This window comes from Leptonychotes weddellii, chromosome 9 (genome assembly GCF_054177405.1).
Source record: "Leptonychotes weddellii isolate Sample4059 chromosome 9, ASM5417740v2, whole genome shotgun sequence".
Classification (NCBI taxonomy): Eukaryota; Metazoa; Chordata; class Mammalia; order Carnivora; family Phocidae; genus Leptonychotes; species Leptonychotes weddellii.
Window position 1 is genome coordinate 123075610 of NC_138377.1, and position 14892 is coordinate 123090501.

The window sequence follows — 14892 nt, forward strand, 5'->3', positions numbered from 1 at the left end:
CCCCCGTGGGGGCGGGGCGGGGCGGACGCGCACCTGTGGCTGCGCAGCAGGCGCACCAGCGCCTTGGCGATGACGCCCACCTCCGCCTTGGGCGCCAGGTGGAAGTAGAGCTGTGCCACCGCCATGACCACGGCGGCGCTGCGGCTCTGCAACAGCGGCTTCGTGTTGCGCAGCAGCAGCCGGTGGTCGGGGTCCATGACGTAGGGCTTGCGGGCGGGCAGCGCTGTGGTGGCCGCCTCCTCCGAGCCCGGGCCCTTGGCCTCATCGTCTTCCGAGCCGTAGAAGGCTTTCTCGGGGTTCTCCTCCAGCAGAGATTCCTAGGCGGAGGCGGAGACGTGGGGGGAGGCAGTGGGCGCCTCCTCCCGGCAGCCCTCCCACCCACGCTGCTAGGGCCCGGGCCCACTCACGTTCTGGGTGGGGCTCAGGAACTGCGTGCGCGCGTAGCGGGTGAGCATGCTGATGATGACCACCTGGCCCCACTCCTCCACGTCGATGAGCAGGTTGCAGAGTTTCCGGTAGTTCTTGTGAATCAGGTCGATGCGCTCCGGGCAGACCTCCTCGAAGGCCATCACCACGCTGCCCGCCACCAGCTGGGGAACGGACAGTGGCAAGAGAGGGTGAACAGGAAGGGCAGAGGGCCTCTGTGCGGCTCCTTCCCACCACCCATCCGTGTGTGCCCATGTACACACCGTGGTCTTGTCGGCCAGCAGCTTCTCAATGACCTCGATCAGCTGGTCCTTCTGGTCAGAATCCAAACTGAAGGAGAAACGGTTGAGAGGGATTTGCCCCTCCCCCCATCTCCAGCCTTCCCAATATCTGCCCAAACTGTGCTCACCACCCCCACCCCAACCTTATTGGTAAAGAGGTGTGAGCTGCCACCACCACTGTCCTCCATGTCTATCAGTTCCCCAGACCATCTTAAACCAGCCAAAGTATAAAAGAAGAAGGGCAATCTGCAAGACTTGGGAGAGCCTGGGGTGGGCTGGGGGCTTGGGAACCACCGCCCCCCGGAGGAGTGAATGGCTGGGTTGGGGCATACCTGTAGAGTTTAGGGATGGCATGAGCAGCTGTTTTCCGTACATAGGGTGACATGTCCGAGGCAGCTTCTTTGATGGCCAGCATCATGATGGGCACGATGATGGGCACCCGGATGCTAGAGAGGACACGCAGGGCACTGGCACGAATCAGCTGGTTGGGGTCCTAGGAGCAGAGGTGGAGGCAGAGCCCTGAGAGAGCACAGTGGCCTCATGGGAAAGGCCACGCCTATGGAACTTACCGTCTCTAGCTACCGGCAGTTCTTGCCTCCCTGACCCCCTGAACCGTGTGCAAGTGCTAGGGACCTGGGAGGGACCACTTGAGGGAACTGACTCTTGGCCCCCGCTGTAGAAATCTGACACCGGAACAGTTGTGGCCATGGGTTGCTTCACTTTTAGGAAGAGTAAAAATCTTATAGAATACCTAAAGTTCCTGAAACACCTCCTGGTCCTTGGGGCGGAGTTGGGGGAGAGGGGTGTCTTTGTATTTATGCCAGAGGTGACTGCCCGCAAATTCAAACTGGCCTCCTTTCCAGAGTTCATCGTTAACACTCCTTTCCCCCAGCAACCTCCCAGAAATTGTTCTTCTTCCTCTTCCTCCACTGTTTAAAATAGACAGGTGTGTAGGCCCCTCTTCTTTGCTCCTGTTGCATCCAATACACACCCAAGAAGAGCCTTAGACACAGTACATTGCAATCATGGGAAAGCACCAGCACCAGCTGTAAATTGCTGTGAATTTTAGAGAATGGTGGACAACGGGAGAGGTGCTGGCACAAATAACGTGTAGATGCCTCCCTGATGTTCTAAAACGGGGAAAGAGAAGATCCATGAAATGACAGGGCACGATGATGGTAATCCCTGTCAAAATTCTAGAACTGATTTTTAAACACATGGTTTAGAAGCACTTATTTAAAAAGCAGCAGTCTGTGTTTGTTTAGAGTCAAATCACATCCTAGCTACTGCTCTAACCTATTTTTTCCCCTTTTATTTGGAAACAATTATGGATTCACAGGAAGTTACTAAAAAAACCATTTTCCTTTTTGATAGGGTAACTAGACTGGTCAATATTAACACTGTGGATCTCGATTTCAGCAAGGCATTGGTGGGAGTCTTGTAGCGTTTCCTGGCTGGCCGTTTTTGATGCAGGCTTTTTGTTTCACTTAATATGTAAGCATTTTAAGAGCAGAACTCATGTCTGTTTTGTCTCTGTATTTCCATAGCCCTTTGCACATGAAGGGTGTTAAGAAATTTTTCTGCTATTGAATAAGATCCTTTCTAACAAGATAAGAAAATGCCAGCTGACTGTACAGTTAGGTGGATCCACAACTTGGTAAAACAGTGTACTTGGGGAAGGTTTATTAGCAGATTGGCATCAGCCTAGAAACATGATACACCATGGGACTCAGTCTGCTGCCCTGGTCTGTGCAGCTTATCAACATTTTGGAGGAAGACACAAAATCAAGAGGACAAGAAGAGCCTTAGACACAGCACATTGCACTCATGGGAGAGCACCAGCACCAGCACCACCTGTAAATTGCATTTTAAAAGAATTAAAATTTAGAATCACCCTGAATTGGATGCTGTGCTAAACCAATAAAATGAACTGTAATAGGGTTTCATAGGGGATTCAAGGGACCAACTGCATTAAGACCGCAGGTAGGGAGACCTAGATTATCTGACTGCCCACTGGAGGTTTGTCTGAATTGAGGCAACCACGTATGTGGGCTGCTAAGAAAGCAAACACAGTCTCAGCCTGGGTTGATAAAAAGAAGGGAGAATCCTTGATGGAAATGAATGGTTCTAGTGTATAAGCAAGCCCGGAGTCGTTAACAACAGAAGGAAAATGAGTCTTAGAGGAACACATTTATCATGTGATACCACTTACAAAACAATATTATATATTATTTAGGAATGATAAATGAGTAGTAAGAGAATGAATGCATGCGCATGAATGATAAACAGGAGAAGACACACAGGGGGCTTTGGCCGTTGATAACTTTTTCATTTCTTGTGCTTGGCGTATAGATATTCATTATATTATTCTTTGCACCTTTTGTGCGTCCGAAATAAATTTTTAAAAATTATAGCTATGGAGGTTTGGATAGACTATAATGCGATTATTGCTAATAGAATATAATGGTTTAAAAAAGAAGTTGTAGCTGCAGTGGAGTGACATCTTGGTCACTGGGGATGGCGGGTCAGATATGTTCTAGGGCAAGGTTGGGACGCTACAGCCCTCGGGCCAAATCTGTCTCCTGCCTTTTTTGTCAATAAAAACTTAATTGGAACCCGGCCAGGCCCACTCATTTATGGTTTCTTACACACTTCAAGGGCAAAGTTGGGTGGTTGCAGGGTTGAGGCTATGTGGCCTACAAAGCCTAAATTACTGTTGGCAGTATGTAGAAAAAGGTTGCTGACCACTGTTCTAGAGAAATCATTGCATTGATTGGACTAAGGGGGCTCTGGTTTTCTAAAAGGGGAAAAGGGACAGACTGTGAAGACTGCACGTACATGTGCAAAACAACTAGAACGGTTCTTATAAAATGATTTAACCCTGATTCAAATCAAAAGATCAGTTGCCAATCTAGATAGATCGATCCTATGGTTTTGACTTTAAAAAATTAGCCTAGCCTGATACGCAGCACAGGGATACCCAGGTGTTGCAGGTACTTGCCAGTGGCCGTGCTTGCTCCCCCGTCTCAGAGGAGCAGACCTTGTCGGCCTCTCCTGCTGGCCGCAGCACAGTGACCCAGGGCTGAGCCCGGATCTGGGCAGTCAGTTCTCAGGCTGCTCAGCAACCTCCAGAACCAGCTGGACATGACAAGGTGAGCTGGACCCTTCAGGGATGCTCTCACAGGAATGTGAACTAAATGTGTGGAAAGACTAGGGGAGTTAATGGCTGTCATCTGTGCTGAAAATGCTGAAAGGAGAGAGAACAGAATGGCAGTGATATTGGCTTCTGCATCCTTGAGCTAGACTGGCCAGAAAAGCACGCAGTGGGCACCAGCACGCATGCATGTCATATGCAAAACAAAAGGTGACAATATTCAGTTTAAATAGTATGAGGGGATTCAGCCCCCCGCGCCATTCCTACTGCCCCTTCCCTTAGATGATTTCTTTTCTTTTTTTCCCTAGGGAGGGGGAGAAATGGGGGGCGAGGGACAGAGGGAGATGGAGAGGGAGAATCCCAAGCAGGCTCCCCGCTGAGTGCAGAGCCCGACGACGTGGGGCTTGATCTCATGACCTGAAATCATGAGCTGAGCCGAAACCAAGAGTCAGAAGCTCAGGAGCGCCTGGGTGGCTCGGTCGGTTGGGCCGCTGCCTTCGGCTCAGGTCATGGTCCCGGGGTCCTGGGATCGAGCCCCGCATCGGGCTCCCCGCTCGGTGGGAGGCCTGCTTCTCCCTCTCCCTCTGCCTGCCTCTCTGCCTGCTTGTTCTCTCTCTCTCTCTGTCAAATAAATGAATAAAATCTTAAAAAAAAAAAAAAAAAAAAAGAGTCAGAAGCTCAACTGACTGAGCCACCCAGGCGCCCCCAGGTGATTTCAATTTCTACATGCCTCCAAGAGCCTTTCAGTACAACAGACGTGATCCAGTCTCTAAAAGTGGGTATTTTGCGTTCACTGGGGCATCTAAGACAAGTCAACTACTTCTGGTGCTAAACCGAGGAACTATCAACCTTGGGGCGCCTGGGTGGCACAGTAAGTTAAGCCTCGACTCTTGGTTTCTGCTCAGATCATAATCTCAGGGTCCTGGAATCAAGCCCCGCACTGGGCTCCCTGCTCAGCGGGGAGTCTGCTGGAGATGCTCTCTCCCTCTCCCTCTGCCCCTCCCGCTCACGCTCTCTATCTCTCTAAAAAATAAATAAATTTTTAAAAAAGAAGAAAGAAGAAGAACGATCACCTTGTTTCAACTCTAGAGGAATGACCTGTTGTACTGAACTCACTGGAAATGGACAGTCGTGTGTTTTTGGCTATGGCGTCTGCGCTGACTTTTGAACCCAAACCCCGTGTCTGAGGCAGCTCTCCTACAGGGTAAACTTTGTTGTTTTCCTCTGGGTAGAGCTCATTTGTTTTCAACAAACGCTTTTGTCCTCCGTACCAAGTTCCAAAGTCATTGTTCTCCACAGAAACCCAGACTAGGAGCCCCAGCCGGAGCCAAGGCTGTGACCCGCAGAGGCGAGGAACCAGGTCAGCGCGCCCTCAGAGTCCTGTCTTAAGGAGGTGGACTTCTGCCTGGCTGTGGGCCACCGTTCCTTTACACCAGTGGGTGAGGGAGCCCAGGGCTCTCCACGTTCAGGGGCTCGAGTGGCTCCTGTTTGCGGCAGCCATTGCCCCAGGCTCCTCAGAGGAGGAGGGACATGGTCCCTGGGCCCCCACTCCATGTCTCATGCCCCTTCTGAGCTGGCCTCCACCCTCTGAGGGTCCCGCTGGTGCTCTTCTCTGATGCGGACCCTCCCCACGCTAGGCAGGTAGGAACGGGCCTCCAGGCTGTTCCCCCAGGCACCGGCCTCTCCCTGGGCCTGCGGCTCCAAGCCAGCGTCCACAAGCCCCGGGCGCCAGGGAGGCAAACTGCGACCTCTGACCTTGAGGCCCCGTTGGAAGGTGGAGATGGACAGCAGGGCCAGGTCCTGTTGCTCTTCGGCGTAGCGCACCAGGTACACGTAGACAAGCTTCTTCACCTGCGGAGAGCGGGTTTCTCAGCGGGACTGGCGGCCCCCCCACGAGATGTGGTCGCCTGGCCGGCTGTGGTCGCGCGGACAGATGCTTCCAGTGCGGGGAGAGCGTCCCCACTGTGCCCCGGGTCCTTCAGTCGGACCCACGTCTGGTTCAGGGACATACAAACAGTGTCTTCTCCCGAACCGAGGGCATTCTGAGCAAGTCAGGCCCCCGGGGGCTGGATTGTTCTCTTCCTCACCCCAAGCAGCGGGAGTTTATTCCTGATGGAGGTGGGCGTGGGAGATCCCTCCCTGGGGGGTGCTCACCTCTATGTTCTTGCAGGCCACGTTCTTCACCACAGCAGGAAACAGGTCTGAGGCATTCTTTCCCCGGGCGATCATCTGGGTGGGGGGGTCAAGGGAGGGGGAGGAAGAGGGAGGAGGCCCACACTTATTAGGGGAAGGTCCACAAGGAGCCAAGGAGAGCTGCTCTTTGATCCCTGCCCACCAGGCCTCCACCCCGAGGACCCCCTTCCCCACTCACGGCCACAATCCTCTTCATGGCCTCCAGCTTGAGGGAATCCTTGTTGGTGTCTAGCATCTCCTTCAGGTCGTCATGCCTGGTGGGTCGGGGAGACAGAGGAGGTCAGCAGAGGGGACGAGGGTGGGGGTGGGGGTATCCGTCAGGAGGATCCAGGCAGAAAACAGCGACATGGGCAGGGGACTGGGGGTCAGGAGAAACGTGGGCCAGCCCATGGTACAGGTTGAATTGGGTCCCCCTCAAAAAAGATAACGTTGAAGTCCTAACCCCTAGAACCCCAGAATGTGGCCCTCTGGAAACTGAGTTGCGGCAGCTGTAATTAGGAGGAAGTCACACTGGAGTAAGGCTGACACAGTATTTCTGGTGTTCTAAGAAGACAGCGATGTGGAGAGAGACACAGGGAGAATGCCAGGTGAAGACAGAGGATTGGAGTGAGCCAGCTACAAGTCAAGGAACACCAGGGATTGCCAGGAAGCCACCAGAAGCCAGGAAGGGGTGAGGAAGGATCCCCCGACAGGTTGCAGAGGGAGCATGGCCCTGCCGACACCTTGATTTTGGACTTCTAGCCTCTGGCTCTGTGACACAATACCTTTGTTGTCCTAAACCACCCGCTCTGTGGTTCAGCTGTACTTTGTTACAGTGGCCCTAGGAAACCCATACAGCTGGGGACCTAGAGCCAGAAGCCACGAGGAAAGGTTTGGGGTGGGAAAGGTATGGACCCCGCCCAGAAAATGGCCAGTTGGAGAGATGGGAAGGATCTGGATCCAGTGGAAAGGTGTCGGTGTCCAAAGAGGAGCAGGATGTCCTTGCCCCAGCCCAGGTGTGTTCCCAGGCCCGGACTCCACAGACTGATCTAACTCCAAGGACTGGAGGGGTCCCAGGCGCTCCAGAATCTATTGAGATTTTGGCCTCAGCACAAAAGCCAGAGTTATCACTTAACATTCAACAGTGATTCCAGGAAGTTATAAAACCCTCCTGGGAGAAATAAATGAAGATTTGAATACATGACCCCCTGCACACAGCTGAAGGGAGGAGAGGTAGTCCTCAGGCCAATACATAAATTTCATGCAATGTCCAATGAAATTTCAATGAAGGCATTTTGTCAGACTTCCTAAAGTGGCAGCAAAATTTGCCTGGAGAAAAAAAAAAAAATGAATAGGTTAAGAACTCCAGAGAATAGTTTGGGGAAAGAAGAGAACAATGGAGCAATGACAGACAACTTACCCTCTAGGAGCTCCAAACACCAAACAGGCAATGACAAAAACTCCCTGGTACCAGGTTAAAAATAGAAAGTCAAAGGTCACAGGGGGCAATTTTATAAATGGATCTAAACTGATACATTAGGAACAAGTAACTCGCTAGTGGAAGGACGAACCCTTTCTTAGAAGGAAGAACCCTTTCTTCCTGTACATAAACGCGGCTGGGACACGTCCTCGGCAGCAAAGGATTGAACTTGTACACGTGTCTCGGACCAAAACAAACCCCCCTTTTGCAATTAATCGTGAAATGATTTTTAAATATGGAAGTGGAAGGGGAAATTTTTATTTTCAAGGTCATAAAATTATCAGTAACCAGATGGCTAAGGTTTAATTTTTTTTTAAATAACTTTGGTATATAAAACTAAATTTAAGGAAGAAACAAATAGGGCAAGTGTATTTGTTTGCTAGGGCTGCCGTAACAAAGTACCACACATCGGGTGGCTTAAACAACCTAAATTTATTTTCTCACAGTTTTAGAGATGGTGTCAGCGGGCATGGTTTCTTCTGAGGCCTCTGTCCTTGGCTTGTAGACGGCTGTCTTCCTTTATCTGCACATGGTCTTCCCCCTGTGCATCCTGTGTCCAAATTTCCTCTTCTTATAAGGACACCAGTCAGACTGCTTTAGGGCCCTAATGACCTCATTTTAACATAATCACCTCTTTAAAGACCCCTTCTCCAAATACAATCATATTCTGAGGTACTGGGGGTTAGGACTTCCACATAGGAATTTGAAGGGGACACAATCCAGCCTATAATAGCAACAGAAAGGAAAATATTGGGGATATGGCAAATAAAAATTTAATATTCAAAATAAAGTACTGATATCAATTTAAGGTTTATATCCAGCATTCACTGTCAGGGCTGCTGCAGGCATATCCACCATCTGATTGCCCCTCCAAGTAGACATAGCCCTGAGCTGTTGCTCCCCATTCCATGAGTGGAATATAGTCTGGTATTCTTTGGCCAGGTACCCTTCTGCAGTGAACAACCTGCCCAACCATACTCAGAGGTCTAAGGGCTGGTGGTCAAAGAAGTGAACAGAGAACTATGAATAAACTCATAGAAAAAATGTGTCCATACACAGCTGATACAGCTGTGGGACAACTGATGTGCTCATGTATTGCCAAAATGGTTCCAAAATGTGGTGAGCAGCTATGTGTGGGGTCCTGCACAGTTCTCTCATCTCCCAGATGATACTCTGATAACCCACAGCTTTCGACCCAGGCAGGAGAACCCAGTCTAGAAAGGTATCACCAATGGTAGAAATTAAAAAGCAGTGAAACATTTAGAAACAATAGAAAATCAGAAATGAGAGGGAGCAGTGATAGCAGGGAAGAGCGTGACGGTAGTCACAGACGGGCAAATGGGAGGCTGATGCTGAGAGATGAGTAAGCGACGAAAGCTCAGAGGAGGAGAAAAACCGACATGACACATGCCTAGTCCTCGGGCTGCATTCTGCACAAATGCCTGAGTGCCTACATACATTCAGAAAGGATGGAAGCGGTGCTAAGAAATGGATGTTCCGAGGGATTTAGGAAGTGTCTTTCCTGAACAGATTTTCTGATGGAAAGCGAAGTAGAAAGATGATGTTTTCCAGAACACAGAGGACTTGCTAGCTGTCACAAGAAGGCAGAAGATGTCCAGCCCCAGCCATGTTGATCTAAAATTCTCTCACTTGAGGGATGCCCCCCAAATCAGAGGATCCTCTCACTCTCCCAAACACAAATCAGGTGGTCAATTCCTAAGGGGCAGAGCTCAGGACAACGGGGGTATAGAAAGAGGGACAGACCATGCAGCCGGGCCTGGGCAGCACCAGGGCTGCGAGGAGAATGAAAGCCGGGCACCACCATCCCCAGTGGACAAACGCACACCGCTGAACTGCCGGGTTCCTCCACACATACACCTCACGGTCAACTCACCTACACACCCCAACACCCCCACCAACACCATCGCCATCCACACATGCCACAGACACTCCTGTATGTCCCCTGCAGACTCACCTGCGCCCCAGACAGCCCCACAGACGTACCCACACCCCCAGACACACCTGTTCCCCCCCAGACACACCTGCGCCCCAGACATCCTCAGATCCCCACATCCCCACACCCCCACAGACACACCGCATAGATATATCCACCACCCCAGACACATTCGCACCCCCAGACACACACGATTCATATATAAACCCACACACGCCCACACATGCCCCCTGCAGACACACACCCACCGCCCCCAGAGAAACCAACAGTCACAGACACATACCTCACATTCAGACACTTCCCACAAACACACTCTCCACGCCTACGCCCACATATCCACCAGCACACACCTCACCTACACACCCCTAGACGCCCGCAGACCCACACACATCCCCACCAGACCCCTCCGTTCTCCCCCACGCCCTCATCTGGACACGCACAAGCCACGCAGTGCACCCCCCCCCACGCACACTCCCCCCCAACATGCACCACGTACACACACACCCTTGGGACTAGACTGGCACTCTGTCTCATTCCCCAGTGCCCCGTGGGCTCCTAGTTGAGATTCCGGAGGATGGACTTAGGCTTCTAGGATCAAACACGCGCAGCCTCATGGATCCTCCGGCCTCCCTCTGAGGGGTCAGCCTGTGGTGACCTCACCGGGAGCAGTCGGAGTTCGCCCGGCCTCTTTAACTCTGGGTGTTCTCTAAAGCACACTTCCTCACACCCGGCTGCCCTCACCACTCCTAGAAATGCCACAGGCCCTTGTCAAATGCACGCGCACCGGGGCATCGCGGCAGCGCCCACACGACCCCCCCCTCCCCGGCCCTGCGGGCTCTGGGCTCCAGCACAGGGGACCCGAGAGAGCGGAGGGACTGTGGGTATATAGCACGCAGAGCCCAGGCGGGCTTGTTAAATGCCGCCCCGGGTCCCACGTCTTCACAGCACCAGCTTGTGTGCCCAAGAGCGAGAGGAAGCAAGGGGTACACAGCGACGCCCCAAAGCCAGGAAACACTAGCCTCCCGTGGTCAGATCGCCTTACACTGCATTCACTCTGACCCCTGGCCCGGCCTGAGGGCCTGTCCAGCGGGCCAGCCAGGGCGCAGAATGCGCCACTGAGGCCAGACGTGCTCACCTCCCTCTCCTTGCCACCAGAATCCCAAACTCTGCGCCTTTGCCCGTCTCCCAACCTCCCCCAGAGCCCACTTTAGCCAGGACCCGGGAGGGGGGAAGGTCAAGGTGGGACCACAACACTATCGTCCTCCCCAGAGAGCTGCTGGAGTTAAGTTCACCCCCCTCATACCCTCAGCCCCCACACTGTGCCCCTGACCCGCCCCCCACACCCTAAATCCCAGCCTCATCCCCCTCCTGAGGAGCTGGGACTTGGAAGAGCCTGAGCTGAGGGCAGCCGCCGCCCACTGCTTGTCTTCCCGGCATTGGGGTGAGGGTCCCTGGGAGTTCCTCTGTACCTTAGCGGCTGGCTCTGGCTCTGGCTCTGGCCAGGCTCTGGGCAAGGTCCTTCCAGGGACGCTTCAGGGGATGTGTCTTCCTCCGGGGCCTGCAGCCACCGCAGCTCCTCAGGCTGTAAGGCCTGGTACCAGGGTGGGGGCCCGCCTTCAGGGGCCAGCACGGGGCTGGCGGCCTCCTGGTCAGCCCCACAGGCCCCTCTGCCCCCTGGCCTCCCAACGGCCCCCGGGAGCTGCAGGAATCGCTGCATGGGGCACCAGGTCCTGCTCTGAGATGAGACTGAGCTGACCGGGGAGCTGGGGATGCCTGTCGCTGTCCTAGATGGCCCGCCCCCGAAACTCAGAAACCAGACACTGGCAGGGAAGGAGGCTCCGGTTTCCTTTTCACTGCTCAGAGACAGGACTCAAGAGGGGATGGAAGGTAGGGACTGGGGACTAAGCCACCCCAACCTCCGGCCAGGGGGCGAGGGGGTCAGGGGAGAGCTGATCCAGACAGAGGTGAGGGACACCCTCCTCACCTCCACTCTCCGGCCACATCTAGACCTCTGCCTCCCCAGAACTGCTCTTCCTCAGAAATCCAGTACACCTCCTGTCCACTCTGACCCGAACCCAGAACCAGTTCCTCGATTCCTTCCTTCCTATCAGCCTTCTCTGATCTCTACTTCCTCCCTCCCTGGCCTAGGCCCCCCTGGGGCCTCCAGCCGCTCTCTCACTCACACCCCTGGCCCTCCTATCCAGGTTGCCCCTACCCTGCCAGGAGTAGTTGGCTCTTTTCGCTCCATTTCAGACCCCCTCCAAGCACCTCAAATCCCCACCCACAGCCTTGCTCTCCTGCTCTTAGGACTTGGCCACCTGCTTCTCACAGAGAATGAAAGGCCTCAGACAAAATCCCCTGCACCTCCCAAACACCTGCCTCTCCTCTCCTCCTGCCCTCCTCCCCCTGGGCAGCAATCCTCCTCAAAGCCAGCTCGGTCCTCCCACCCAGCTCCGAATGCCTCCACCTCCCCCCCATCACCCAGGGGGCCCTGTGGCTTCAGTTCCCTTCAGCCTCCCCCACACTGCTGGCTCCTTCCCACCAGCAGTTAGACTTGCTCTTCCATCCTGATAATAAACAAAAATAACACAAATAACACAAACCTTCTTGAACTAATGATCTCCTCCAGCAACTCTTTTTTTTTTTCTCTCCCCTTTACAAACTTCCGGGAAGCAAATTCCCCATTCGCTGTGTTTTATTTATTCACCTCTTATTTGCTCCTCTACTCACTTTCACCTGGTTTTAGACGCTGATAAGAATTTAGGGCTGAGGGGCCATGATGTCTGCAACTTACATGGCTCAGCCAAAACTATTTATGGCTAGAGGGTTATATAAAACAAATATGGCATAATGGTTGGATCTAGGTGGAGGGTATTCATGTATTCCTTGTAGCGCACATCCAATTTTTCTGTACGTTTAACACTGTTCATAATAGAATGTTGGGGAAAAATAATCCAGCTCCCCCTCTTCTGACTTTGCCAGACTTGTCCCCCAGGACAGGAGGTGGGGAGTAGAGCAGGGCGGGGTTGACCTGCTCTTTGTCATGATTTCTTTCCCTTGTTTGAGTTGACCTTGCTGATCACTTCCTCCTTCTCGAAACCACATTCTGTTTTCCTTCTCTCTTTGGTTTACTTTTTTTCAGTCACCTTGAAACACTTTCCCCCTGCATTCTTTAGGGTTCATCTCTGTGAGCTGTCTGAACTCATTTCATATACTCTCCCTGGGTTATCTTAACTTCCTTCTGTGGCTTTGATTAATACATATATGTTAATAATCTCTCCTGGAACCCAAATCCTAAGATCCAGCTACCTCCCAGGCTTGAATATCCCTCAGAGTTTACAATTTCAGCCTGTCAAAAGCAGGGCTCAACATTATTTGCACCAATTTTCTTGTAACCCCTTTATTTCCAATCACTCTGTACGGTGCTACCATCTATCCAGTTACAAGAAATAGTAACCTGAGTATTATCCTTATCTTCTCCCCCCAGTTAATCATCAGGTTTGTGACTTCTACCGCCTCAACAGTCCTCAAATCCTCTGCCCCTCCCACAGGCTAAACCACCCTCATGTCCCCCTCCCCCAACTTCAACACCCCCTCGTCTCCTGCTCAAACCAGCACACCCCCGGTCTCTTCTCCACAATCCAGCCTAGAATCCTTCTAAAATGCAAATCTGCTATCACCTGCTCAGAACCCGTCAGCTCCTTGGCATCTTCCCACCCTCATTTCTGGTCGCTCCAGGGGCTTGCACAGCGATTCGGGCCATATTGTATTATTAGCACCTACAAAACCTGTGACTTGGCCACCTCCCTACAAGCTCCTTCCTCCGCCTGGAACATCCCTCCCTCTCCCCTCTCCCCGTCCTCCAGGGCCAGGGACCAGCCCCTCGCATCCCTCCGACGCTCCCACAACACGGATTCTTCCTCTGTGCTCCCCTCTAGAGCAACTAGAGGACGAGGACCAAGGGCCGTCTCAGGTTCACGCCTGTATTCACAGTCACGAGGATGAGAATGGACACGGCAGCCCCTTACAAATGCTTGTTTCAGGATTTACAAATAAACGAAAGAACCCAACGAGTGAGCCAAAGGTGGGGGGCGGGGAGAGTGGGAAGTCCAGGTGGGGCTGAACTCCAGGGGCAAGGAGGGAAGCGGGAGTGTGTGAGCGCCGGCCGGAGGGGAGACGGGGGCGCGAGCGTGGGGCCAGAATGAGGGAAATGGATTTGTAGGAGGGGCCGGGCCTGGGAGGTTCCGAGGGCACACGCAGGGCCGGCCTTCCCAGACAGGCCCCAGGCTCCAGCTCACCGACGCGGACCCCTCCCCCGCGATCTTCGGGAGCCGGCTGGCCCCGCGCGATAAAGGCGGGGAACCTGTAGTGCAAACCCACGAACTGCGGGCACGCCCGGGGCGGGAGGGTCGCCCCCGCCCCCCGACGGCCTGCAGCCCCTCCCCGGGTCCCGGCTGGGCCCTGGCGCGGGGGACCCGGGCGCCCGGGCCCGGCCGCGGCGGGAGGGGGCAGGGCGGGCTTCCGGTCCGCGAGGCCGGGGCGCTGTCCATGGTGCCGGCGCGCCGCGGGCTCCCTCACCGCTTGTAGTCGGAGGAGAAGATGCCGCCGCTCGCCGGGTCGTGGCCGTACTCGGGCTCCCCGGGGCCGGCGGAGCCGCCCTTGTCCTCGCCGTAGGCGGGGGCGGCCGACATGGGGCGGCCGGGGAGAGCGCTTCGCCGGGGCGGAGGCTGGGGCCGAGGAAGCGAGCGCAGGCCGGGCTCCGCAGAGGCCGCAACCTGCGCGAGCAGAGGCAGCGCGCGGATTTATCAATCAGGGCCGCGCGGCGAGGCTCTTAAAGGCACCGGCGCCTGAGGATCGGGGGGCGTGTCCGCGGAGGGGGCGGGGCTGCGCCCCAGGGGCTGGCCCCGCCCGCATCCCTCGGAAATCCCCGCCCCCTTCCCCCTCCCGGTGAGGGATCCTCCTGGCCTTTAGAGGGACCCAGATTCCGGGTCCGGGGGTGGGTGGAGGCCTCTGGACTGAGGGTGGGACAGCCTTCCGGGAGAGGCAGAGCGCCTTCCCTCACCCTCCCGACCACAGGGTCTCGGTGGAAGGGCCTCTAGGGGCTCCGGCTCATTCCAGACACAACCACGGATGCTCCCCCGCGCGGTGGAAGGAAAGCCGGGGACTGAAGAGGGGGCTGTGTTACAGTGCTGGGGGTCCTAGAGCGGGAAGGAGGCACAGCACCCAGAGACCCGCTTCAGAGACCAAAGACGCTCTCTCTCCCAGCTCCATCTTTCCTACAAAATCTGGGCCCCTTGGATGGTGTCTTGGTTTCTCCTGGACGTGACAGAATTTAAGGAGGTTTGGTCCATGGGAGGAGACTGCAGCAGGCTGCAGGCAGAGAAATGGAGACTGAATAGAAGGGATAGTGAACCCCGAATTCATC

At 54.3% G+C, this 14892-nt stretch overlaps 1 protein-coding gene across 2 annotated transcripts in view; it reads right to left on the reverse strand.

Moving 5' to 3' along the window:
• Positions 1–14234, reverse strand: part of AP3B2 (adaptor related protein complex 3 subunit beta 2) — a 30493-nt gene extending 16259 nt beyond the window's left edge. The window contains exons 1-8 of one of the 2 annotated variants that reach the window (XM_081831753.1): positions 14046–14234; positions 6233–6308; positions 6016–6090; positions 5617–5712; positions 1040–1200; positions 690–756; positions 408–590; positions 34–317 (exon numbers count right to left, since the gene is read on the reverse strand). In XM_081831753.1, coding sequence (XP_081687879.1) covers positions 34–317; positions 408–590; positions 690–756; positions 1040–1200; positions 5617–5712; positions 6016–6090; positions 6233–6308; positions 14046–14158 — 1055 coding nt within the window. In that variant the 5' untranslated portion in view covers positions 14159–14234. Of the gene's footprint in view, positions 1–33; positions 318–407; positions 591–689; positions 757–1039; positions 1201–5616; positions 5713–6015; positions 6091–6232; positions 6309–10936; positions 11200–14045 lie in introns of those variants that run through there. The other variant, XM_081831752.1, reaches the window with a different exon arrangement.
• Positions 14235–14892: the final 658 nt, after the last annotated feature.